Source organism: Musa acuminata, chromosome BXJ1-6 (assembly GCF_036884655.1).
Source record: "Musa acuminata AAA Group cultivar baxijiao chromosome BXJ1-6, Cavendish_Baxijiao_AAA, whole genome shotgun sequence".
NCBI lineage: Eukaryota > Viridiplantae > Streptophyta > Magnoliopsida > Zingiberales > Musaceae > Musa > Musa acuminata.
The window spans coordinates 19091522-19117318 of record NC_088332.1 but is presented as its reverse complement, the minus strand read 5'-3'; the positions used below and the strand labels follow the sequence as shown (position 1 = coordinate 19117318).

The window sequence follows — 25797 nt, the reverse complement described above, 5'->3', positions numbered from 1 at the left end:
GAAGGAAAGGCCACAAAAAGCATGAAGTAGTGAGCTAATGTACGTAGACATTAAGCTCAATGGCCAAATGACCCGTGCAATGGTGGACACGAGTGCTACCCATAACTTTATTACTGATCGAGAAGTAAAACGACTTGGGCTGATCTTGGAGAAGAACCCAAGTCGAATGAAAGCGGTGAATTCGGAGGCCAAGTGAATCTCTAGGTTGACAAAGGGAGTTCCATCAAGATCGGAACATGGAGCGGTAGCATAAACATGATGGTGGTGCCATTGGACAACTTCCAAGTGATTCTTGGAATGGAGTTCATGCACGTGGCGAAGTTGGTGCCAATACCGTTCCTAAACTCCCTATGTATGATGGGAGATAGCAACCCCTATGTGGTTCCCATCTCTCGGAGAGGAACCAGGGAAACCCAACATATATCATCATTACAATTAAAGAAAGGGATACGAAAAGATGAATTAACATTCGTGGCTACTATGAAGCTAGAGCTACTCGATGATGAGGTCATTCATGAACCTGCTGTGATGGCTAACGTTCTGAAGGAGTTTGCAAATGTTATGCCACCCGAGTTGTCAAAGACTCTGCCACAACGCAGAGGCGTTGATCATCATATCGAGCTGGAGCCAAGAGTGAAGCTTCCAGCGAGACCACCATACTGCATGCCCCCTCCAGAGTTGGCAGAACTCAAAAAGCAGTTAGATGAACTGCTAAGCAATGGTCTTATCCATAGTACCAAAGCACCATTCGGAGTTCCAGTTCTCTTCCAAAAGAAACAAGATGGGAGCCTCTGATTATGCATCGATTATCGAGCTATCAATAAAGTAACGGTGAAGAATAAGTATCCCATCTCACTCATCACGGACTTGTTCGACCAATTGGGCAAAGCCAAGTATTTCTCCAAACTTGACCTCCGGTCGGGGTACTGGCAGGTGCGCATTACTGAAGACGATGAAGTGAAGACTACCTGCGTGACCAGGTATGGAGTGTTTGAGTTCTTGGTGATGCCTTTCGGCTTAACTAATGCTTCGGACACGTTCTGCGCTCTTATGAACCAACTATTCAAAGACTATTTGGATAAGTTTGTGCTTGTCTACTTGGACGATATCGTCATCTATAGCCAAACGCTCGAGGAGCACATCGAGCACCTTCGGATAATTTTTAAGGTTCTCAGGGAGAATATTTTATTCAGGTAATGGCTCCATTCAGATGGACAACTCCAAAGAAGGTGCTAGAGCTGAGATCATTCCTTGGTTTCGTCAACTACTATCGGCGCTTTATAGCGGGGTATTCGAAGCGTGCAACTCTATTGACGGAGTTGCTGAAGAAGGAGTAGCCTTGGAGGTGGTCTGATAAATGTGAAGTTGTATTCCATAAGATCTTAAGGCTACTGTGTTAGAAGAATCGATGCTCAAATTTTCGGACTATGGAGAGCACTTCGAAGTCCATATAGATGCTTCAGACTTCCTTATTGGAGGAGTACTCATGCAAGAGGGTCACCCAGTGGCCTATGAGAGTTGCAAGCTTAACGAGATCAAGCAACGGTATCCGATGCATGAGAAGGAGATGACAGTAGTAGTCCACTGTTTACGAGTTTGGCGGCACAACCTTCTTGGATCGTGATTTGTGCTAAGGACAAACAACATCACTTTGAGTTATTTTCAAACTCAAAAGAAACTCTCCCCAAAGTAAGCACGATGGCAGGACTTCCTAGCTGAGTTTGATATAGCAATGGAGTACAAGCCCGGAAAAGCAAATGTCATGGCCGATGCATTGAGTCGGAAAGTGGAGCGAGTGAATGCCATACAGTTAGAGGGCAGAGGCCAAGCAAGTAAGTTGCACTCCAACTTCCTTTCCAGGATCAGGGATGGACTGTACAGTGATCCCCATGCGGTAACCCTGATGCAGCTCATCAAAGAAGGTAAGACACGACGATTTTAGGTCCAAAAGGGACTTGTTTACACAAAAGAGAATATAGTTTATGTTCCTCGAGTGAACAATTTGAGGCATGAACTCTTAAGAGAGTGTCACGATTCCCTTTGGGCTGGACATCTAGGTATTCACAGAACCTTGGCTCTCATGGAGAGGGCCTTCTACTGGCCGAAGATGGGGACTGATGTGGAGGAATATATTCGAATGTGCCTCACTTGCCAACAAGACAAGGTGGAGTAATGGAAGCCGATGGGACTTTTGGAACTGTTGCCTGTACCAGAAAGGTCGTGGGAGAGCATTTCCTTGGACTTCATATCAAGCTTACCGGCAGTAGGGGGACTCGGATTAATACTCATGGTGGTCGATCGATTTTCAAAGTATACAACTTTCATTCCTACACCCCTATATTGTTCAGCAGAGGAGGCGGCCAAGCTGATGATGAAGAATGTGGTGAAGTTATTGGAGAGTCCTGCACAATATCATCAATGATCGAGACGCTCGGTTCTTGGGACGATTTTGGACCAAACTATTCAAATTGTTGGGGTCTAAGTTATACTTCTCCATAAGCCTCCACCCCCAGACGGATGGTCATACTGAAAGGATAAACTTGCTCCTTGAGCAATATCTTCGGCAATACGTGAGTGCCAACCAATGAGATTAGGTGAAGTTGTTGGACATAGCCCAATTCTCCTACAACTTGCAACTGAGCTCTGCGTCCAACAAGAGCCCCTTCGAGATCATTACAGGACAACAACTGTCAACTCCTCGCACCTTAGCTATTGAATATACTGGGAGTAGTTCATCAGCATAACACTTTACAAAAGAATGACATCGAAATGCAGATATTGTGCGGGCTTACTTGGAGAAGGCAACCAAAAATATGAAGAAGTGGGCAGACTTGGGAATGCGACCGTAGGAGTTCAAAGTCGGTGATTTGGTGTTGGTAAAGCTCCATCCAGCATTACTCCAATTCTTTAAGAATAAAGTACATAAAGGATTGGTGCGCAAGTATGAAGTGCCATTCCCAATTATCAGTAGGGAAGACAATGTCTCCTACAAGTTGCAGCTGCCAGCATGACTCAAAATTCACAATGTTTTTCATGCCAGTAACTTAAAAGCCTACCACTCAGATCCGCAAGATACTTTCCAAAGTGTTCCAACTCGGCTACACCCCACTAGAGCCTCCTACGAAAAGCAAGTTGAAATCATTTTAGCGGATCGCAAGATAAAGCTACCCTATGGAACTGAGCAGACTAAGTACTTGGTGAAGTGGCGAAAGCTTTCTCGAACTGAAGCTAGTTGGGAGCTTGAAGACGCCCTACGATATGAAGAAATAGTCATCAACAACTACCAACAAGCGTCGATGAGGATGTCGACAATTTAAGTGGGAGAGAATGTCACGAACGGTCGTCAAGCACTCACAACAACTTCCTTCAACGAACCATTTGTTGCTTTTGTATGGTTGTATAGAGATATAGTAGCCTGTTTTGCCTTGGTTTTGTGTGTTTTTGCTTATAAAAATGCATGTTCAAACAGGTTACAATGCTACAGTGCGACCACTCGCCGTGCCGGGCCGAACTACCCCAAAATGGCTCCGTTTTCACGTGCCACTGCTTATTTTCTGCAAGTCGCAGTAGTACACCAAATGTCAGCCATCTAAGCACTCTAGAACCCCCTAGGTGGCACAAGGTTGAATGGAGCTTCTGTATATTATCGGGCATTGAAAAATCTTCACAAGTTCGTATATTAACTTGACGGGAACTTGCCTTCGCACCCGGGACCCAGTGAGTAGTTGTTTGTGGACTTGCAACTGTTCGTTCTACCTTCTAAAGTCTTTGTTTTTCTCCTTTCCCTCTTTTCTCTCATGCATGCGAGGTGCTCATTGAATTGCTTGTAAAGCTTCCCCTTTCTGCGAGACGTTGGGACTTGTACGTCGCTCGTTTTTGAACTAATCAACTTTCTCTTTTACAGGTCCTTCGGGATCTGAGTGAGGTTGCAAATTGGTTGATCCTTTACGGACGTATATTGTAAGAGCGCATCACGACTTAGGCAATTCTAGCTAAGTCCAAGAAGTTAGCGCGAGGATGCTTCGCGACTTAGACAACTCAACCTAAGTTCGTGTCTTTGCTGCAAGGGTACCTCACGGCTTAGGTAATTTCGGCTAAGTCCATGACAGCTTACTGCATATTGACATGTGATTCTTATTGGATGGGTTTGGCTATAAATAAGCCTCTCTGAAAGACAGAGAAAGAGAGAAAAAAATTTCACTTTCCATTTGGTTCTTTTGATTTCTCTTTCACTACTGGTGTCAAACATCTTCCGATTCTTCATCATCGTGCTTGTGTTATGATGTCAACTTCCACATTCATGTTTTCTATTTTCTTCTATTGTTTAATCTTGAATGTAGTGCACAATTAATCCTGAATGTAGTAGTGCCTAAGCTTAAAGCAGCAATTTTGTGTGCTCCCAAGAGAGAGATAGATCTATAATAAGGAAGATTGTAGAACAACCCTGAAATGAGATACAACATATTGTGAAACGAGTATATCATTCACTCTCATCAAACATCATATAGAATAGTTAGAAAATTATGGAAAGTGCAAACACAGATCAGAGATTAACTATTGAAGTCATTAACATATTTCTGAAGACGACAACAGCGGTTCACATATCTCCTTGAAGGAGTCGAACTACTCAGTGTACCATGTCCATATGAAAAACATTTGCAGAATTTTGCTCACCACATGCACAAAAACAAAAGGAGCCAAGTAGCCATGCTCCAAACAACAACAAGAAGGTAAAAAAAAGGAACATGTTTAAACTTTAAACCACCAAAAATCTAAGCATACATGATAGACCTAAGAAAAAGCTAGAAGACAAGGAAAAAAGGTGTTGTTTCTATATTTGCCAAAAATTATAGAAGCTAAATGATTATAAATGATGTTTGGGTGATTAGTTCAATAGTTTCATATACTAATCTAAATGACCAATATTGCTGCAGATGTTATGCTATCAACAACCACAGTCATCTTTCTGGTTTTCTTTTATTCATATCAAATGTGCTTGCTAATCTAAATGAATCTAAAGGATGTTTGGGTGAATAGGAATATACTTTCTCGTATTTTAATCTAGTTGATGAAAATTACTGCATATATTGTGTTGTCACCTACCGCAATCATGTTTCTGGCTTTCCTTATTAAAATCCACCAATTGTTTTTTTTTACGATAAATGAAAATAGTGCCTACCATGAGGACAATGGTATCAACTTAAAATAAGATATCTACATAAAGTGCACATTTGGATGCTCTCAATTAAGAAATCTATCATGAAGAGGATAACTATAATAAGAAAAAAGAAGGTTAATCCAACTATCTACTACCACAAGAACATAGTCTACCTTGTCCGTTTAATAAGTAGCATACACTGAGTTAAATAAAAACAAGGTTAAAAGAAGAAATATGTTTAAACCATGATAATAACATGCATAGGCCTACAATAATTATAAAAAAGAAAAAAGAAAAAAAAGGTCCCTTCTAACAACTCTTGCAGCCTGAACCTGTGATTCACAAGTGCATAGAAGTTTTACCGTTTAACATTACCTTCATAGGGTTTTATACAATAAGCTGCTTGTACCAAACTTGCATAAATTATTTATGTGGAATTGGCGTTGGTACATATTGCTGGAGAAACTGGTTTGCAAGCTTCATTGTTCATTTTGAAATGTCATCAGATCAACAAATCCAGATGTTGCCTGTTCTGTACAACAAATATAAAAAACAAAAGGTGAAGCAGAGAATGACCAGTAGAAAAAATAACATAAAGCTAAACAACTAAATGAGAATAAGAATCCAAACTTATGACACTTTCCAACGTCACATATCTTCAAATTTCCATGACCGCTCAGTAGGATGTTTTCAGTCTTGAAATCTCTATGAAACATCTGGAGGTCATGGAGATGCTTAACACCTACCAAGAACTGATACATGAGAAGCTTTATCTCACTCTCAAAAAGAGCCTTTCTCCTCGATTCCATGCAATCGAGAGTTCATGCTCGACATATTCCATGACCAAGAATATAGTATCATATCTACGATTGCATCAGACCATATCCTTGAGCTCCATGATGGACAAGCGGTGACATCGCATCAGACAATCGATCTCTATCTTCCATGGATCATTTTTTTTCTCTGTTCCATCCATCATTTTTCCCGATTTGGTCAGATTTAGTATCCTTAGAGCCATGATTTCTCTCGTCTTCTTATCTTTGGACAACCCCATAAGAGCCTTCGCCAATCTTATTAAGTCTGTCAAATTCATCGATGGCTCGACCACTTTGATGGGTGTAGTCGTGTTGGGTGTGATACGACATATTTTGAGTCCCGGACACGTCACAGATGACGCCACATGTCAAGTCAGAACCACACGCCAAGTCAAAACTATACTAAGAAGCTATTCCACTTGTCTTGTCCCGAGAGCTCGGGGCGGTGCCGTCTGACGCTGCTTCGCATGCCCCGAGACGACGGCCGGTCAAAGGTGCCGTCCCATCCCTCGAGGGCCAACGTCACGTCAAATCGACGTGCTGCCACCCTCATGCAATAGTATAAAGCCCCAGGCCGGCCTCCGGCCAAGAGGAGGAGAAAAAACAATCGATCCCATTACTGACTTGCTCGTCAGAGGGGCTAAAGCCGGGGATCACCACGTGAGGGCCGTTTTTTGCAGGCGAACGACCACCCGCGAGCGGTGAGCGTCTCGACCCAGGGGACAACACCAACCAGCACTCCTTCCCAAGGGCACGATTGCCCCATCATCCAGCTCATTCTACAAAAAGCTCCCAACATTGACCCACGGATCTTGCCGTGCTGACTCATCAACCACGGTATATTTGTTCGCTAACATTTTGGCACTAGAAGGAGGGCCATGTCACAGGAGCGATCCTGGCCTCAATGCCAGACCGCTACTGGCGCCTGTTCAATGACCAGGGATTGTCGCCCCTTGGACTCACCACAGGACTCTCGGCCATGACACCCGAGGCGTTCCTCGGCCTGACTAAGCAAGTGCAAGCCATTGCCACGGACTTAGCTGGTTTTGCCTAAGTCGTATGGTACCTATGTCCGTCCGCAAAGGTCAACCTCCCTGAAGCCTCCCATGGTCACTTAGGACCCACAAAAGATAAAATGGATTAGAGAAAATATCTCACTCGAGATTCACAAGCAAACATTTCCGAAAACACTTCATAGACAATGCAAATTGTAAACAGACTTTACAAGCTCTGAACAGTTACACAACAAAGGGTCAAAATGGTCCATTACAGATCGAATATCTCTCACAAGTTTCTACATGACACGACCTTTATTTACAAGCCGAAGAAGGCCACCAAACCAAACTAAAATGGGGTTGTTAAGCCTTCGACCTTTCCTCTACATGCTGTGCAAAGCATGAACATACCAAAAGACACGGACATACATAAGCATTACATCAAACATCCTGTTTAGATATTTGTTCGTGACACCATGGCGGGCATGATGCAGATGCTCGCTTCACTCATTCCTTAAATCGTGCGGCTAGCGACTCCCTCGACTAACTTGACCCGACAGAGGCCGAGCGGGGAGCAGGTCAGGACCGGAGAAGCCCGAGAGCAAGCGACGGACCCAAGAGGTCCGCCCGGGCAGAAATACCCGTGTTAGGAACGAGTTGGCACTAAGGGGGGGGTGAATTAGTACAGCGGTAAAAATGATGGTTTAAGAAATTTCATTTCGTACGATAAAATCGATTTCGGAAATGCTTAACTTTGAAAGCAATAAGAAGGAGGCTTGCAGTTAAAGTAAAGTGCACAAAGGAAATGCAAATCAGATTTTTATAGTGGTTCGGTCATCGTGACCTACATCCACTCCGTCGATTCCTCTTCCGTTGAGGCCATCGGCATCCACTATCAATCTTCCTTTAATAGGCGAAGATCAACCTCCTTCTTACACCCCTTTTCTCCTTTTACCGGGTTTAGGAGATAACCCTTACAAGCACACACACTCCTCTCTAAACAGAATTCTAAAGTTAGATCTAGAGGAGGGATTTCTCAAGAGATTTCTATAGTGTTTTTTCACTTTTAAACTCTCTGTGATTATGTTTGTTAACCAGGGATGAGAGGGTATTTATAGACTTCAAGTTGATTCAAACTTGGAGCCTAAAAAGGTCTCATCCAAGGTTTCCTAGGTATTGGCGGTACCATCGCTGTTCCTAAGTGGTACCACTACCGCAGGATATGGTACTGGGCGATACCACCGCCGAACACGGGCGGTACCACCACTGGCAGCATTGCTGCCGACGGTACCACCGCCCAGGAATCTTGGGGTGCTGTTCCCCAGGCGGTGCCACCACTGGCCAAGGTTTCAACACCCTGGTTGGGCCTTGAATCCGACCCAAACTAGTCCAACTTGGGCCTAGTTGGCCCCTAATAGAGTTGATGAGATTACCTCCCAATCCCAACTCCAATTATGTGCTAACTACGATTCCTAAGACATAATCTAAGCAAGATAAGTCTGATTTCTTCCGGCGAGCTTCCGGCGAACTTCCGATGATCTCTCGACAATGTTCCGACGAACTCCCGGCAAGCTCCTGGACTTCACGATGATCTTCTTGGCGAGTTTCGATGAGCTTCTTTGGTAAGCTCCTGGACTTCTCGATTGGTTCCCGTAGAACTTCCAACGAACGTCCGGACTTCCGTCGAACTCTTGAACTCCCAACGAAATCATGTTCTTTTCTCCGGGACTTCATTTTGCTTTATGCCTTGCTATCGTAGTTAATCCTGCACACACAAAAATACATTTCGATCTAGACAATTATTACTAAGCATGAATCATGTTGTCCGGCATGTCATTGGTCGATGTGCTTCGTTCGATTCTTCGGCGCATCGTCCTCTCTTGCAGCCTATTACCCAATCGGTCAGTTGACCTCTGCAACTCCGATATCCTTGGCGTAATATCCGCTTTTTTTGGCTCAATGCCCGAATCTATGGCCTGAAGCCTTCTGTCGATACGTCGACCGATCCTCCGGCCCAACATGATTCTTCCTGCTTTAATTGTCTCATCCCAATCGAAAAATCTTGCGTCACTCAAAACGAAGATTAAATCATAAACATTTATCAATTGGTTTCATCATCAAAATTCGAGATTCAACAATCTCCCCCTTTTTTATGATGACAACCAATTGATAACGGAGTTAACCTTAACTCTCGGAGTTTAAACAAACTCCCCCTATCAATATGCCATATTGATATAACCTTGAATTCAAGCTGAATTCAAGTCATTGTAAATTTCATCATGAATATTTGCAATACGTCATCATGCATAACATGATTATACTTCTCCTCCTTTATCATCAACAAAATGGAAAAGTTCCAACTATCAAGTGTTTGAGATATACGTTTAAATCATTGCATAAAAAATATCAAGTTTTATCATCATGCAATTTGTGAGCTAGAAAATTTAGCAAGTGTTACATCATGTAAGCTATCAAGATTTAGATATACAAGGTAGTAAGATAGCAAGTTTACAACATACAAGCTAGCAAAAATTTCGAAAGCAAATGCAAGATACCGATGTTCAAGATAGCAAGCTCTTTCTTCTTTTTGAGAAGTGCCATTTTTGCTTCCTTTGCAAAGTGCAAGCTAGCAACATTTTACAATATTTTAAAACATGCAAGCTAGCAATTTTGAGATGTTCAAGAAAGAAACTCTTGCTATAAGTTTTGCTAGATGTGCAAGTTAATATTTTTTGCTTCTTGAGATAGGCAAGATAGCACTTCTTGGTGATGTTTAAGATAGCAAGTTCTACATCATGCAAGCTAGTGAATCTTACAACATTTTAGAATATGCATAATTACCAAATCATCATAAATTTTAATGATGTGCAAAATTACAAATTTTGCAAGTTTATATTTGTGCGTCTTGAGATTTGCAAGATAGCACTTTTTGCTTCTCTTTTGAGATGAGAAAGCTAGCAAATTTGCTTCTTTTGTAATATGTAAGTTTCCAAATTTTTCATCTTGAGCTAGTAATTTTTCTCTCCCTTTGTCATTGTCAAAAAGAAGGGAAGAATATAATGTTGTAATTCTTTTCCCTTTACAAAAATTTTCAAATCATGATAAAGGTAAAGTATCAATCCTTTTTCAATATGTTTGTGCATCATAATAGTTTCAAATTAAAATATGCATAATTTCAAAATCTTACATTTCATCCTTTCTTTATGCATGATACTAACAATATATCAATCATCATATCATACAAGATACTCAAGCATTCATATTCATACATATAAAATCTTGACTTATGCATAAGAAATCTCAATTTATAAATCTCAAAAAATTAAGATAAAACTCATTAATATTCAAATCATCAAATCAAAATTATTTTCAAGAGATTTATAAAAAAACATAGGTAGATTCATTAATCTCTCCTTATTGAAAAATCGATAAAATAGAGAAATTTTTTAAGGAAAAAGCTTTCTTCTTTTTAGTGATTCAATTAATAAGATTGATTTCATAGATGCATGCCTTTTTCATTTTTGCCAAATAAAAACATGCATTAACATTTAGGATCGAAAAGTAAATTTCATCATAAAAAACATCAAGACTAAAAAAGTATAACATATTAAACATAAGGCTTCTTTAAACAAGATATTTGATTTATCATTTTAATTCCAATGATAATATATTTGTCTTTTTATATGTTTCATTTTAAGTGATTGATTTCATATAAGCATACTCAAGTTTTTCGTATGAAAACTATACATCAACGTTTAAAACGGAAAGATAAAAAATCATCAAGATCAAAAAGTGTAACACATAATTCCAAAACATATGATTTCAAATCATTATTTCAAGTCCTCATGCAATAAAATCATCAAACATGATGTAAATATTTATTTTCAAAACATTCATCATGATAAGACATACAAGCCAAAGAAAACAAAAAGCATATTCATCAATCATGATTTCATTTAACATAAAGCATTTTCAAACAAAATAAAAAATCAATACGAAAACCATCAAGATATACATTATTTCTTCTTGAAAAACATACATAGGATTATCATTAGATTTAAATCTAACATTTTATTCCTTTAACATAAAACATGTAATTTTTATTATCATTTTTAAAATTACTAGCATGATAAGCATGATCATATTTTATTTTTGTATTTTTTATTACATCATTAAACATGCAAATTTCAAGAAAAATAATTAAACTAAATTAAAAATAACTCATTAAAAGCATCATGTAATTTCGAAATAAGTTAAAGGAGTTTCATTTGAGTTGTTAACCTCATTGTAGAAAGTCGTTAAGGCATAGTTTGCCACCTTGCCTTTATTGATTTTCTCCTCGTTTTCGGAGGAGCTCGATTCATCCCAAAGTTCTTTTCTCTTCTTGCATTCGTAGCAAGTAGTTGCGTTCTTTTTGTTCTTTAATTTTTGTTTCATTAACTTTATAAATTTCATAAGTAGTTCAAGTTTACCATCACATAAGCTTATGCTCGAGTGGTCTTCATGTGTTCTAAGTATCAAATCCTTCCTGTTCTTTGGAAGGTTGTTCTTGAGTTCTTCACGTGTATTGCACGTCATTTCATAGGTCATTAGAGACCCGATGAGTTCTTCGATCAAAAAAGTATTCAAATTTTTTGATTCTTGTATAGCAGTTATTTTCGAATCCCAAGTTTTAGAAAATGAGCGTAAAACTTAATTCACAAGTTTAAGATTCGAAAAACTTTTATCAATAGCTTTTAAACCATTGATGACATTCGTAAAACGGGTATATATCTCAACAATGGTTTCGCTTGGCTTCATTCGAAAAAGTTCAAAATCATATATTAAAAAGTTGATTTTCGAATTTTTAACTTTGCTACTGCCTTTATCTGTGAATTTCGAGAGTGCGCCATATGTCAAAAGTTATTTCGCATATAGAAACATGATTAAACTCAGTTTTGTCTAAAGCGCAAAATAGAGTGTTCATAGCTCTAGCATTTAAAGAAAATGTTTTCTTCTCCAAATTATTCCAATGGTTCATTGGAAGAGAAGACCTTCGAAAATTATTTTCAATAATATTCCATAAATCAAGGTTTAAGGAAAGCAAGAAAACTCTCATACAAGTTTTTCAATAAGTGTAGTTCGTCCCATTGAACAAGAGATGACGAATGAGAGAGTGACCCTCTTGAATGCCAAAAAGAGTTATTTCTCTTGGGTGTTAAACCAAATAAGAAATATGAGACTCTGATACCAACTTTTAGAAACGAGTCGGCACTAAGAGGGAGGGGTGAATTAGTGCAGCGGTAAAAACGTTGGTTTAAGAAATTTCGTTTTGTACGATAAAATCGATTTCGGAAATGCTTAACTTTGAAAGCAATAAGAATGAGGCTTGTAGTTAAAGTAAAGTGTACAAAGAAAATGCAAACCAGATTTTTATAGTGGTTCGGTCATCGTGATCTACATCCACTTCGCTGATTCCTCTTCCGTCGAGGCCACCAGCATCCACTATCAATCTTTCTTTAATAGGCAAAGATCAACTTCCTTCTTACACCCCTCTTCTCCTTTTACCGGGTTTAGGAGACAACCCTTACAAGCACACACACTCCTCTCTAAATAGAATACTAAAGTTAGATCTAGAGGAGGGATTTCTCAAGAGATTTATATAGCATTTTTTTTACTTTTAAACTCTTTGTGCTTATGTTTGTTAACCAGGGATGAGAGGGTATTTATAGGCTTCAAGTTGATTCAAACTTGGAGCCTAAAAAGGTCTCCTCCTAGGTTTCCTGAGTACTGGCGGTACCACCATCGTTCCTGGGCGGTACTACAACCGCAGGATCTGGTACTGGGCGGTACCACTGTCGAACAGGGGCGGTACCACCGTTGGCCAGGGTTTCAGCACCCTGGTTGGGCCTTGAATCTGGCCCAAACCAATCCAACTTCGAGCTCAGTTGGCCCCTAACAGAGGTGATGGGATTACCTCCTAATCCCAACTCCAATTATGTGCTAACTACGATTCTTAAGACATAATCTAAGCAAGATAAGTCCGATTTCTTCTGGTGAGCTTCCGACGATCTTTCGACAAACTTTCGATGATATCTCGGCAATATTCCGACGGACTCCCAGCAAGCTTCTGGACTTCACGATGATCTTCTTGGTGAGTTTTGATGAGCTCCTTTGGCAAGCTCCTAGACTTCTCAGTTGGTTCCCGTAGAACTTCCGACGAACGTCCAAACTTCCATCGAACTCTCGAACTCCCAACGAAATCACGTTCTTTTCTCTAGGACTTCATTTTGCTTTATGTCTTGCTATCGTAGTTAATCCTACACACACAAAAATATACTTCGATCTAGACAATTATTACTAAGCATGAATCATGTTGTCCGACATGTCATTGGTCCATCGACACTTCGTCCGATTCTTCGGCGCATCGTCCTCTCTTGCAGCCTATTGCCCAATCGGCAAGTTGACCTCCGCAACTCCGATATCCTTGGCACAATATCCACTCTTCTTGGCCCGATGCTCAAATCCATGGCCCGAAGCCTTCTGTCGATATGTCGACAAATCCTCCGGCCTAACATGATTCTTCCTGTTTTAATTGTCTCATCCTGATCGAAGTATCCTACGTCACTCAAAACGTAGATTAAATCATAAACACTTATCAATTGGTTTCATCATCAAAATTTGAGATTCAATAACCCGCACCTTGCTGAGTCACACTACCCCACTTCGAGCCTAACACCATATCATCTGACTCAGTAGACGACTCGCTTAGGGCCCAGCTGTCCCGGGTCAACCAATGCCTGGACGAGTTCCAGCGCGAGTTCCGAAAATCGCGGAGCGAGTCCAGCGAAGGCGGCTCAGGCGGGTCTCCTTTCACTTAGGAAGTATAGGATAAGCAAGTACCCCTCAACTTCAGGCTACCGACATTGGAGACATATGACGACGGCTCCGATCCTATGGAGCACGTCTCTGCATTTTGGGCTCAGATGGCCCTCTATGGCACCTTCAATACATTGATGTGTCCGGCATTTCTGACCACCCTGAGGGGACCAGCACGAGCGTGGTTCAGCCGGCTGCGCCAATCCTCAGTTTCATCCTTCGACCAACTCGCTAGGGAGTTCGAGCAGAACTTCCTTGCCAACGTGTGACCTAGGCCTTCCATGGCCACCCTACTCACGTTATCTCAGTGTGAAGACGAGTCATTCTCAAAGTTCGTGGCACGTTTCACCACTGAGATCCGGGGATTCCCAAACGCTCCCCTCTCTAATCATGCAGGCATTTCTGATGGGTTTGAAGCCTTCGAGGTTTTTTTTGTCATTGATCGAGAAGCAGCCAATAACCGTCTCCGAAATGCTCCAATGTGCCAACCAGTACGTCGTCGCCGAAGCGTTGGTGGTGGGGAAGCGCATGGAAGGCAAGAGGCCAAGGGCAGAACAATCTCGAGGAACAACCTCAGCAGCCCTGATGCCACCCCACCGAGGGCTCGACTGACAAGAGCTACTGCTCCCGAGGCCCTTGCCTCTCCCCCTGAATATGTCCCGCACCGAGATCTTTCTCCAAATTAGGGAAAAGGGTCTCTTGCGACAACCCCATCCCCTAAGGGCCACTCATAAAAATCGGTCCAAATATTGCAGGTTCCATCGGGACTACGACCATAATACGGAGGACTGCCATGACCTCTAGAATCATATCGAGGCACTGATCCAGAGAGGTCACCTCGAACACTACCTCAAGGAACCCCGGGAAGCGACTCCACACCCTAGGGGACCCGTTGAAAGACAAATCGACATCATCTCCGGAGGACCAGTAGCCGGCGGCGATAACTCTACGGCGAGGAAGGCCTACGCCTGTGGCAAGGTTGAGAAAAGTCCTCGGCCCGAGCTCAAGCCAGAAATCACTTTCGGGGCTAGAGAAGTTGAGCGCTCCCATCATGATGATGCTCTGGTGATCTCCATCCAGATCGCCAACTCTCGAGTCAAAAGGGTGATGGTCAACACCGGGAGTTCCTCTTACGTCCTTTACTTCGACGCCTTCAAGAAGCTCGATTTGACCGAGGGAGACCTCACCCCCATGGCGTCAGCACTCACCAGGTTTACGAGGGATTCCATCTCCCCGCTCAAGACCATGGTCCTCCCTGTCACCATTGGGGAGGAACCGAGAGCGAAGACAATAATGACCTCGGGGGATGAGATGGTACTATGCGGTCGTTGTCCCGGGACGTGCGGGACGACGTCAAACGGCGCCACCCCGAGCCTCCGGGACGGGACATGCCAAACAGTGTCTCAGTATCGATTCTGACTTAGCGTGTGAGGGTGCTCCAATTGCTGACCTGCCAAAATATATCTTATGATTACGCATCGTCTGTTTATTCTCTCTCTTAGTGATGAGTTAGATGTAATGACGTGGATTAGTCCGTTAGAAATCCACAACTGATTTCTGGCAGTGGAGTACAGCGACGTGAACTAAAAAAACATAACTTTAAATTGTCTAACTGATTGTTGTAGAGTTATATGGTCAGAATCCTAAGGGTCGACCCTCTCCCACGTCATCGCGTATGACTTGTGGGAAATAGCTACCCGTAAGAGCCGTACGCTTCCACGTTCCGCGCCACTCCACCGTAAGCTGCTCTCTTATCCGATTCCCCGTCACTCATTTCTCTCTGCTATTCGTCTCTCAAATTGATCCTCCCGCCATAAACCAAATCCCTCGACGTCTCTGAGAAGAACTATTCGGATCCCTAACCATTGCAGATTTCCCCTTTTTTTCGCAGGTTCGTCCCGATATGAGAACACCCGCTCCTATCTTTCGCAGAGTAATATTAAACCTTTTCCCCTCTTCTTTTAATGCTTCGTTCGCTTTGCACCATTAGAGTTCCTTTTCGCTGTGTGCTTTGACGATTTATGGGTTTTTGGTGTCGCTACTTGTAAGAATCAAAGATCGAGTATACTAGGGCTGTGATTTTAATCATCTAAGGGTTGCATGGTTCCTTGGCGCATCGATTCGGGTTCTTTGTTTTGGTTGGGTTTCGGGGTGGTGATGAACCGGAAGGTCCGTCATTCGGGACCTTGAGCATGATGGGATTCTTGCTTCCTACCATTGTTTGTTTCTTGGCCTTTTTCATAATGCATATAGGTTCCGTAGTTAATATTTGAATCTCTAAGTGATACTTATATCCATTAAAAGTTGAAATAGATGACAGATTTTTGAAGCAGAATCTCAAATAAGAAGAAGAATACAGCATCAAGATAACCCATGTTTTTAGTTGAAGTTGAAAGTTAAGGTTATTTTGTAATTTGACTTCTGTAAGTCACTCTTGCTTTGCCATTTTTCAGTCATAGATATGAAATCTGGCCTCTTTACAATTGGTTTCTCCACGAATAGAAGCTTTGTTCCGCATGTCAAACAGTTTCCTATGCTTAATGGAAAGATTCCACGGAGCATCTCTACGTACCATTCATTTTCGAAGAAGGTAAAATCGTGGTCCAACAGAGGAATACCAAGGATCATGTGGCGTAAATCTCAGATGAATCGCTGTCGATTGGAGTTCAGGAGGCAAGCTGTCTTTGACAGTGGAGATATTGTAGTGGCAAGCAGGTCTTCTTTATGTACATATAAGGTATCTGTCAAAGAGTGACACTATAAAGAATTTTCGATGTATATTTTCAATTTACACATCTAATAACCATCTAAATCTGTGTTTTTCATAGGTTGAAGAAGAAACTGAATCGTCAACATTGCTTTTGTCTACCATAGTTAACAAGTGGAATCAGTTGTATGTAACAACTATAACAGGGTTGCTAGCGTGTACTCTTCTATTTGTGCCATCAGCTGAGGCAGTTGATTCCCTCAAGACATGTTCTTGCCTATTGAAGGAATGCAGGTAATTTTGTCTGAGCTAAAACATTCTCTCCTGCTCCCTCCTCCCCAACCAACCTTATGCTTCTATCACTGCTGTAACTGTGTTGCTTGCTTTAAAAAATGTCTATTCTGAACTTTTTAATTTAACCACAGCATATAATCACAAAGTAGTAACAACAAACACTTCTTGTTGAGTTCGACATGGATTTTACACTTACATTCATGGATTTTGGTACTTACTAGCTGATCTGGGATTTTGACAGACCTTTCTATCGAGTTTGTATCGACATGTATGGCTTTTGGAGCATTCGTTAGTGTTAGTTTTCGTTAGAATTTGTCTATTTTTCTGTATTTATTCAGACAAATATTCACATCTAACTTGTGTTGAGCCTATTTCATTTCAGTTTGTGAGTCTGTTCTCTTTGTTATCAGATTGTCTATTTGGTTAAATTTTGTATTGGACTTTTTCGAAAACTCAATCAAAAGACTTGCATATTCTTTTATGCGCTAGGTTTGAGAATTTGGTTCCTTACTTTTTTGTTCTCCTCCATGTCCAACTTACAGAAACCTTGTGTAATTGTCATCTTTCTTTTCTCTCTCTCTCTCTCTCTCTCTCTCTCTCTCTCTCTCTCCTTTTTTTGTATTTCTCTTCCTCTGTCTTTTTTCTAGCCATTGACCTATGAATCAAGCATTCTATAGAACAGACTGTTCATAACAAGTATTGTTTCCCTCTTTTCTGCATTGCCCATAACCACCACCACTTCAAAATTCTCACTTTAAGCACAAATTATTAGTTAATATTTTTGACCATTTATCAATTTATATAAAATTATTAGTTACTTGATATAAAATTTAAAGATGAGAAATGGCTTGTTACCATGAAATTTGAGTTTGTCGATGCTAAACTTTTAAGGTTATGCACCTAAGACTTGTCAATGATGTATTCTAGATATCTTCTTCTTCTTCTTTTACAAAAAATTATTTCATAGTTTCTTTATTAGATGGCCATGAATTGTACCTAAGACTTGCCAATGATGGATTCAAGGTAGGTATCTATAGTTTTGAATTACGATTTGGGATCTAATTATAATTCACTTGTAATTTATTTTAAATAGACAACATTCTAACAAGAGATACAAATATTGTTCTTATTCTACAAAACTAAACACCAGAAATAATTGATGCGTTGATTTATTGATACTAGCATGCTTTCAACTTGAAAAGGTGGAAGATTATGTTGATATAAGATTTTATTGCAGCTACTTATTTGGATTCTTAGTCTATATTTGCATTTTTATTATAGAATTTCGGATGTGCAATATTGGATTTATAGAGATGGTTTGTGCTGTTCCCAAGACAAGATACCCATAAGTTCTGTTTTTATGTGTTACCAACAAGGATTGTTGTTTCCTGGCGTGTGAGTCTGCCGAGACCTTTTCGGCACCATATAGTATTGTGTCAGCACCTCTGGCATGGTCAACATGGTTTATGCCAACACTTGGATCTTTGCTCTACCAATTGGCATGACAATCCTTGGTTGACACCACATGTTCTCTTTGTTAGGGAGGCTTCAGCTATCATTTGCCCTACCATGTTCTCTTAGTTCTTATTGTGTAGTTAGCAAGTTGATAAGAGTGAAATCTCCTGTCAAATATAGAAGACTAAACCGGGAAAGATAACCACCTCACTAAATATGCAGTTTAAAGTTCATAAAACATCAAGCAAGGTGCTACTTTGAAATGGTAGATATAAAAATGGAATTCAGGGAAGATTAAGCAAAGTTGGCCCACATATCTCCAAGGCCAAACAAATGGTTAATCTTCTTGTTGGTTGCAATGAGCATGATTATTCAATTGCTACACATGCTCTTTTCTCTTTCCTCAGGGTGGAACTAGCAAAGTGCATTGCTAACCCTTCTTGCGCTGCAAATGTTGCATGTCTGCAAACCTGCAATGATAGGCCCGATGAGACTGAATGCCAGGTTTCCCCTTTTCTTTTTTTTTCTTCCTGTTGTGCATGCATAATTACATATGCTGAAAATTATTTATTTGACTTTGCTTTAGCTCTTATATCCTGCAGATTAAATGTGGGGACCTGTTTGAGAACAGTGTTGTAGATGAATTCAATGACTGTGCAGTCTCACGTAAGAAATGTGTTCCAAGAAAATCAAATGTCGGAGAGTTTCCTGTGCCCGATCCATCTGTTGTTGTCAGAACGTTTAATATATCAGATTTCAGTGGGAAGTGGTACATAACAAGCGGCCTAAATCCTACTTTTGACACATTTGACTGCCAATTACATGAGTTTCACGTGGAATCAGACAGGCTCGTGGGAAATTTGTCTTGGAGGATACGTACACCAGATAGTGGTTTCTTCACTAGATCCACCGTCCAGAGATTTGTACAAGATCCTTCGCAGCCTGGGGTACTCTACAATCATGACAATGAGTACCTCCACTATCAAGATGATTGGTATCTCTCTCGATTCATATAAATCCATCTACTGTCATCCCTAATTGTTTGCTATATGTTCTGTTTGTCACATGGTGTATTTATGTTATTTATGTAACATACGAATTTGACATATTTTCTAGAGATACAAATCATAAGGACAATCAAGAATATTTATGTTATCTATATATATCATGAAAATTCAACATATTTTCTAGAGATACAAATCATAGGGACAGTCAAGAATATTTATGTTATTTATGTATTATGAAAATTTGACATTTTTTTCTAGAGACACAAATCATAAGGACAGTCAAGAAAAATATTTGTGTTATTTATGTATCATGAAAATTTGGTATATTTTCTAAAGATACAAATCATAGGGGCAGTCAGGAACATTTATGTTATTTATGTATCATGAAAATTTGACATATTTTCTAGAGACACAAATGGTAAGGACAGTCGAGAAAAATATTTATGTTATTTATGTATCATAAAAATTTGGTATATTTTCTAAAGATACAAATCATAGGGACAGTCAAGAATATTTATGTTATTTATGTATCATGAAAATTTGACATATTTTCTAGAGACAAAACATAAGGAGAGTTAAAAAAAAAAAATATTTGTCATTTATGTATCATGAAATTTTGGTATATTTTCTAGAGATACAAATCATAGAGATTGTCAAGAATCGAAATTCTGAAAATAAATATGTGGAAAAACAAGGGGCAAAAAGGTTATGCCATGTTTTAAATATATGTGAACATTATTCATGTAAAAATTAATTAATCCTATATTTGCAGCAGCAGTACAATTTGAACCATTTTATGATCCATAAGGTTTATATACTTCCTGGTATATGTCCATTTATAAAATTAAGATGCAAGAATTATTGTTAAGAGCACCGATGATTCAAAAAATGAGTTATAAAAAGAAGATGCATGTAAGGATTTTCTTATCCTGGATTCAGTGCTTTATATGTTGCTAATACAATATCCAACATATAACCCTATCAAATCTTATATTTGTAAGAGCACCGATGATTCAAAAAATGAGTTATAAAAAGAAGATGCATGTAAGCAATGTTCCACCCATTGCTTCCTAGCTAGAGAACTTTACTTTATGTGATGGTTGTAAATTCAACTGATCAAGTGGAAACAGTGTCCCTTCAATATATGGCCTTTGGGATGAGTTTTTATTCCAACCTTACATGCAATTATGAGTCTCTGCTTATGACAGTAGTTTATCAATCTGTCACTATAGCCTTTTATTTTGAGCTTGTAGATCATTGAATTTTGGCCAGTTCACTTACCTGGCTTAAGAACTGGGAGTTTATCATCTTTTCCATGTCTTCTTCAGGTACATTATTTCATCAAAGGTAGAGAACAAAGAAGATGATTATATATTTGTATACTACCGAGGTAGAAATGATGCGTGGGATGGGTATGGAGGTGCAGTTGTATACACAAAGAGTGCTGTTTTACCTGAAAGCATAGTTCCTGAACTAGAAAAGGCCGCAAAGAGTATTGGACATGATTTTAGTCAGTTCATCAGGACAGACAATACCTGTGGCCCTGAGCCTCCCCTTGTGGAAAGGCTGGAGAAAACGGTAGAGGAGGGAGAGAGAACGATTATAAGAGAAGTAGAACAGATAGAAGGAGAGGTTGAGGAGATTGGAAAGACTGAAGTGACGCTGTTACAGAGGCTTGCAGATGGATTCATGGAAGTTAAGCGGGACGCTGAGAATTTACTGAAAGGGCTGAGCAAGGAAGAGATGGAGCTGTTGGATGATCTAAAGATGGAAGCGAGAGTAGTTGAAAATGTTTTCGGCCGAGCACTTCCATTGAGGAAGCTAAGGTAGCTGAACATGGTCGAGTGGGTCTCCAAAGATCTGAAAGCAGAAGAATCAAGAATCAAGAAAGTTTTCGATCCGGCTTCTCCCTTTAGGACGTCAAAGGGGTTAGAGAAGGATTGTTTCAAGATGCCAACCAAGATTCAAGCTTGTGGGCTGGAGTGGTTCTCATAATTGGATGCCAGCAGCATACTGAATTCAAGAAATAGTATGTAAAGAGTCCTATCTTTCTATTTTTTTGTTTCTTCACAGCACTGAATATTTTTCTGTGGATGCATTTCATGAGCTAAGGTTGTGATAATTCAAATATTCTTAGAGAACCACAGGTTGACTACTTATTTCACAATTGCAATATTTGATACGAAGCTAAATGAAAAAAAAAAAAAAAAAGTTTCATGCAAAGGATTCATGAATTTGTCTCATGCTGATGTCAGTAATGATCTTTCCACAACCAATATAAGTTTTCTATGTAGTTTTTTCTTTTCTAGTTCTCAAATGAACAATAAGCTCATAAGCCTATACAATACTTCATTGATTTCCATGATGTTGAATGATTGAATTCATTTCATCTACACAAATCTGCATTTCTACGACTAAAGAATGACAGTTAAACCATAAACAAGAAATTTGATGGCATATGAAATATGTTCAGGAGACCACAGAAAGCAGTTGCAAAAATAAGAAAAAAGAACATTATGTTAAATTGCATATAAACACTCATTATGCTTAAATGCTGAAAATATATACTTCCGAAACAGAACTCCCTAAAAAAGGCTTTTCTCGATGAATTTGGCAGCTTTAGATTTCCAAAATCTTTACCACGAAGATTTTCACTTCAAAATCCAGCTTAAGCACCCACAACCCTGGAGTAGGAACAAAGAATTTCATTATAACTATGATGAACAGCACAAGAGTTTTTTTTTTTTTCCTTTTTTTCTTATTCCTTTCAGAGCAGAAGAGGTTGCCGCAATTTATATTATTCTTTCTTAAGCATTTCCTTCGCCTGGGAAGGAAAGAAGGAAAAAAAAGCATTGTAACAAAAAAGGAACAGAAGAAGTCGACAACACGGATGAAACTGGCTTCCTGATAATATGTGAACATGGAACCACAAAAGCATATGAACCTAAGTAGTAGTTCTGCTACAAGAGTGGTTAAAAAGGAGGTCTTTCATCTGAAAACATGACTTCCATTGCTTAGATGATTCTAATTTGTATTCTGTTATAAAGATTACAAAGAAGAGGTCCTGACCTTAGTTCCAGTACTTTCTTGCTTCTGACCACTTGGTTGTGGTGGCTCATATGGAGTACCAGGAGTTCTTCTGTTCTCAGCTATTAGCTTAAAGATGCCAGTGTACTCCTCACCAGATGCTGGATCATTTTCATCCCATCCAGCAAAAGGTGGCACTGTCACATCATGGTGAGGCTGCTACCCAAAGAACGACATTAGCTGACTACTAACTCATTTTTCATCAAATCCGAATTATGCCTCTTAGATTTCTTCAGATATGCACCAACTCAATCATGCAACATAGGAAGAACAACCGAAGCAAGTACTTACCGTTCCACAGGCTCGATCACCAGGAGTTGTTCTAATTCTTCCTGGAGTACCTTCCAATGCTGTCTTTTTGCCCGATGGAGGAGGATCATTTGCAGCTCTGTCAACCGATTTACCCTGATATCCACCATGTTGTCTGTTTGATCTCCTCTTGTTATCGGGTTTGCGAACAACACCTTCTTTACTCACAGGTGTATCAGTTTGATTGATATTACCAGCATCCTTCCTCAATGGTCTTGGATCCTTAGGTTTGGTGGTCTCAAGATTGGACCCAGTTTTAGTTGAAGATGCATCGACCAGAGATTCTACACCAGTAGAGACTATCTTTGAGTTTTCAGTACCACCATTTGGATTAGTAGTGGTTTTTCTGTCATTTTTGCTCCGAGCTTGATCAAAGTATTGCGTGTAAGGGACACTTTCAGCAGTTTCCCAGTTGCCAAATTTAGGTACTTTTGCTTGTTGCTGCATCCAAATAAACCATGCAGCACACTTTCTCATATCAGAAAAAAAATATGAAACATGATGCATTAAAAAACTTGAAATTGAAAAAGAAATGTTGACATCCTATAATGATTTCCCTACTGCACAACGTAATTGGAAATATCCTGTACACTTCAACATCAAAATGCTTAGTATTTTCTCCTACATTTTGAAGAAACTAAGCAACGATTCATGCAGATAAAAGAGTCTGATCAAGAACCAAAAGATGCAGAAAAATCATATGAGAGAGAGAGAGAGAGAGAGAGAGAGAGAGAGAGAGAGACAGAAGTAAACATGTTTTTGTTATTAAAGGCATGTATCACAGGACAAAATAAAAGAGACACTTGTCTTTTAGATGAAACATGCATATCGACTGGTATCTGCCAAATACTCATCAGATTTGAAATATTCATACATATCCCAATGATCTACCAAATGCACAACAAATCTTGTTTAAAGTAGCAAGGATTAAAATTGAAGTTCGTGGCACAAGTTTGGCGGAGGGTAATTAAATCACTTGTTTTTTATTCATAGCAACTGTGCAGTAGCAACCAATGCTATGTCTTTTGAGTAAGATGTTATTTTTATTTAGGCCATCAGTTTTTTTTTTTTCTCCTCATTGAAGAAAATAAAAACGAAAAGCTTTCTCTTTTTTTTTTTCTAAATGAAAAAGGAAAATTTATTAAGCTTAAACTAAGCGATACAACATCAACCAGAAACATACTCCCTAAACATGATCACCATCTCCCTGTGGAAAGGACAAACTCAATTCTCAACCATCTTAAATCGGTCAACTCCATACAGAATCAAAGCAAATGATCTCCTAGGAAGAGGTCAGAGTTTGAAATTTTGTACGTGTCAAGTGCGCATGTCATGTAATATTTGAATAAAAGAAGCAAATTTAAAGAAACTAAATTTAATTAAATCTGCTTTCCATGGCATTCAAAACTCAAAATCCCCAAATCCGCAATATATGATTGCGCTCTCCAGAAAGACAAGGCAGAAAAAACCCATTCAAATCTGTTCAAATTATTCGACACAAGTTCAGAAACAAAACAATATCAGACGGTATAAAATCCCAGACCCATCATCAAACGTCCGCTTCTGAATGATTCCGCATCAAGGGAACCATCGGCGCGACCACATCAAAGCCACCGAGCACTCGAGCAACCATCATAGTCACCCAAAGCAGCAAAAGGATTCCATCTTTTTCCCGATGGAACCAACCAAAACATCAAAACCAGAAAAAGGCGAAAGACACACCGCCATCCGATGCTCGAAGGAGTTAAAAAGGTGCGGGCTTTTCTCCTGCCACGGGTTTCCTCTTTTGAATCGCTCTAACAATCCCCACTCTGGATGGAGAAAGCCAAAGGGATGATGGAAGGGAGAGACGGCACCGGAGATCGCAATAATAGCAATGACGATACCGTCGACGAGCAGCAACTTGGCCACGACTTTGAACTTGTCTTCGAGCTCGGAAACGCGAGTGGGAAACGAGGAATACTTCCATGTCTCGATCGCTACTGCGTAAGTCTGCGATTAACTAACTAATAGTTTAAAACAAGAAATATTTCACATCGAGATGGGTTGGTTGGTTGCACACGCAATATTTTAGCTTTTTTCTTTTTTTCTTTAATCTTTAACTGTTTGCTGATAAAACAAAAATATATATATATATATATATATTTCTTTAAATGATAAACGAGATTCCATCTCAAAATATTAGGGTTAATAATAATTTTTATCGACCAAGTTAATTGGCATCCTTCCAAAAAAAAAAAAAAAAACCTTTTTTTGTCGATCTGTCGGTCGGTTAAATGTAGAAAATATATTTTTTGCTACAAATTTATTTTTTTGTATTGTTAATTTTTTGCTACAAATATATATATATATTCTTAATTTAATATTATTATTATTTTATTGTATTTGGCAGAGAAGAAGAGATCCAACACAAAAATACAAGACTTGAGCTGGCTTCAGTCCGGTTAGCTACGTAGATTCCCCCATGTCTTGGTTGGTTTGGTAGTCAGATCTTGGCCTTCATACTTGGAAAAATAATGGTCAAAGTTGGAGATCGCTAAAACTGGAACAATGTTTCAATTTCAACCAACAGTGATGATATTAATATGAGCATTCATATGCTCTCTCTAACACTGACTCCAAACACTTGCACAGCACAGCACAGCTTTAGAGAAGAAGGCACAACTTTATAGGCCGACTGAGATGATTGAATTCACAACCCTATAAATCGTCAAAGCACACGACAACAAGGAACTCGCAGGGTTGGAAACGAACAAAGCATTCGAAGAAGAGGGATAAAAACAATTATCGAAGAAACTTTATTGAAAAAGAGAAGAAGCTTTATTGAAGAAATGAAAATGCTTCAATACATTAACATGTTCCTTCTCCTATTTATATAAATTAGGAGAAATAATTTCCTCAACAGAATAGAGATTTTCCTCAATAGAATAGAGAGATTTCCTCAAGAAAAATCTTATCTTCTATCACTCACATCAGTACGAACCTGAAAAAGAGAGAACAAAATAGAAAGGGGGGTCGATCGTTAGGCGACGATGCGGCGAGTTCTTCTCTGAGAGGTCGAGGGATTTGGTTTATGGTGGGAGGATCAATTTGAGAGAAGAGTGGAGAGGAG

The 25797-nt window shown here is 39.6% G+C and overlaps 2 protein-coding genes across 3 annotated transcripts; one reads left to right on the top strand and one right to left on the bottom strand.

Annotated features, from left to right (window-relative positions):
* The first annotated feature begins 15570 nt into the window (after nt 1–15570).
* On the top strand, nt 15571–21448 carry LOC135676586 (violaxanthin de-epoxidase, chloroplastic-like). Of its 2 annotated transcripts, none has more exons than XM_065187923.1 (6): nt 15571–15717; nt 16280–16563; nt 16655–16827; nt 18690–18786; nt 18885–19276; nt 20618–21448. In XM_065187923.1, the coding sequence occupies exons 2-6, from the start codon at nt 16288–16290 to the stop codon at nt 21117–21119; spliced, it is 1440 nt and encodes a 479-aa protein (XP_065043995.1). In that variant the 5' UTR covers nt 15571–15717; nt 16280–16287; the 3' UTR covers nt 21120–21448. The 2 variants fall into 2 exon arrangements, with proteins under 2 accessions (XP_065043995.1, XP_065043996.1); XM_065187924.1 differs by having other exon boundaries at nt 15708–15759.
* A 269-nt stretch (nt 21449–21717) lies between these two features.
* Nucleotides 21718–24654, bottom strand: LOC135676587 (RPM1-interacting protein 4-like). The gene is made up of 4 exons (XM_065187925.1): nt 24408–24654; nt 22668–23126; nt 22359–22532; nt 21718–21973 (listed from the first exon to the last, which is right to left on the bottom strand). The coding sequence occupies exons 1-4, from the start codon at nt 24411–24413 to the stop codon at nt 21941–21943; spliced, it is 672 nt and encodes a 223-aa protein (XP_065043997.1). The 5' UTR covers nt 24414–24654; the 3' UTR covers nt 21718–21940.
* Nucleotides 24655–25797: the final 1143 nt, after the last annotated feature.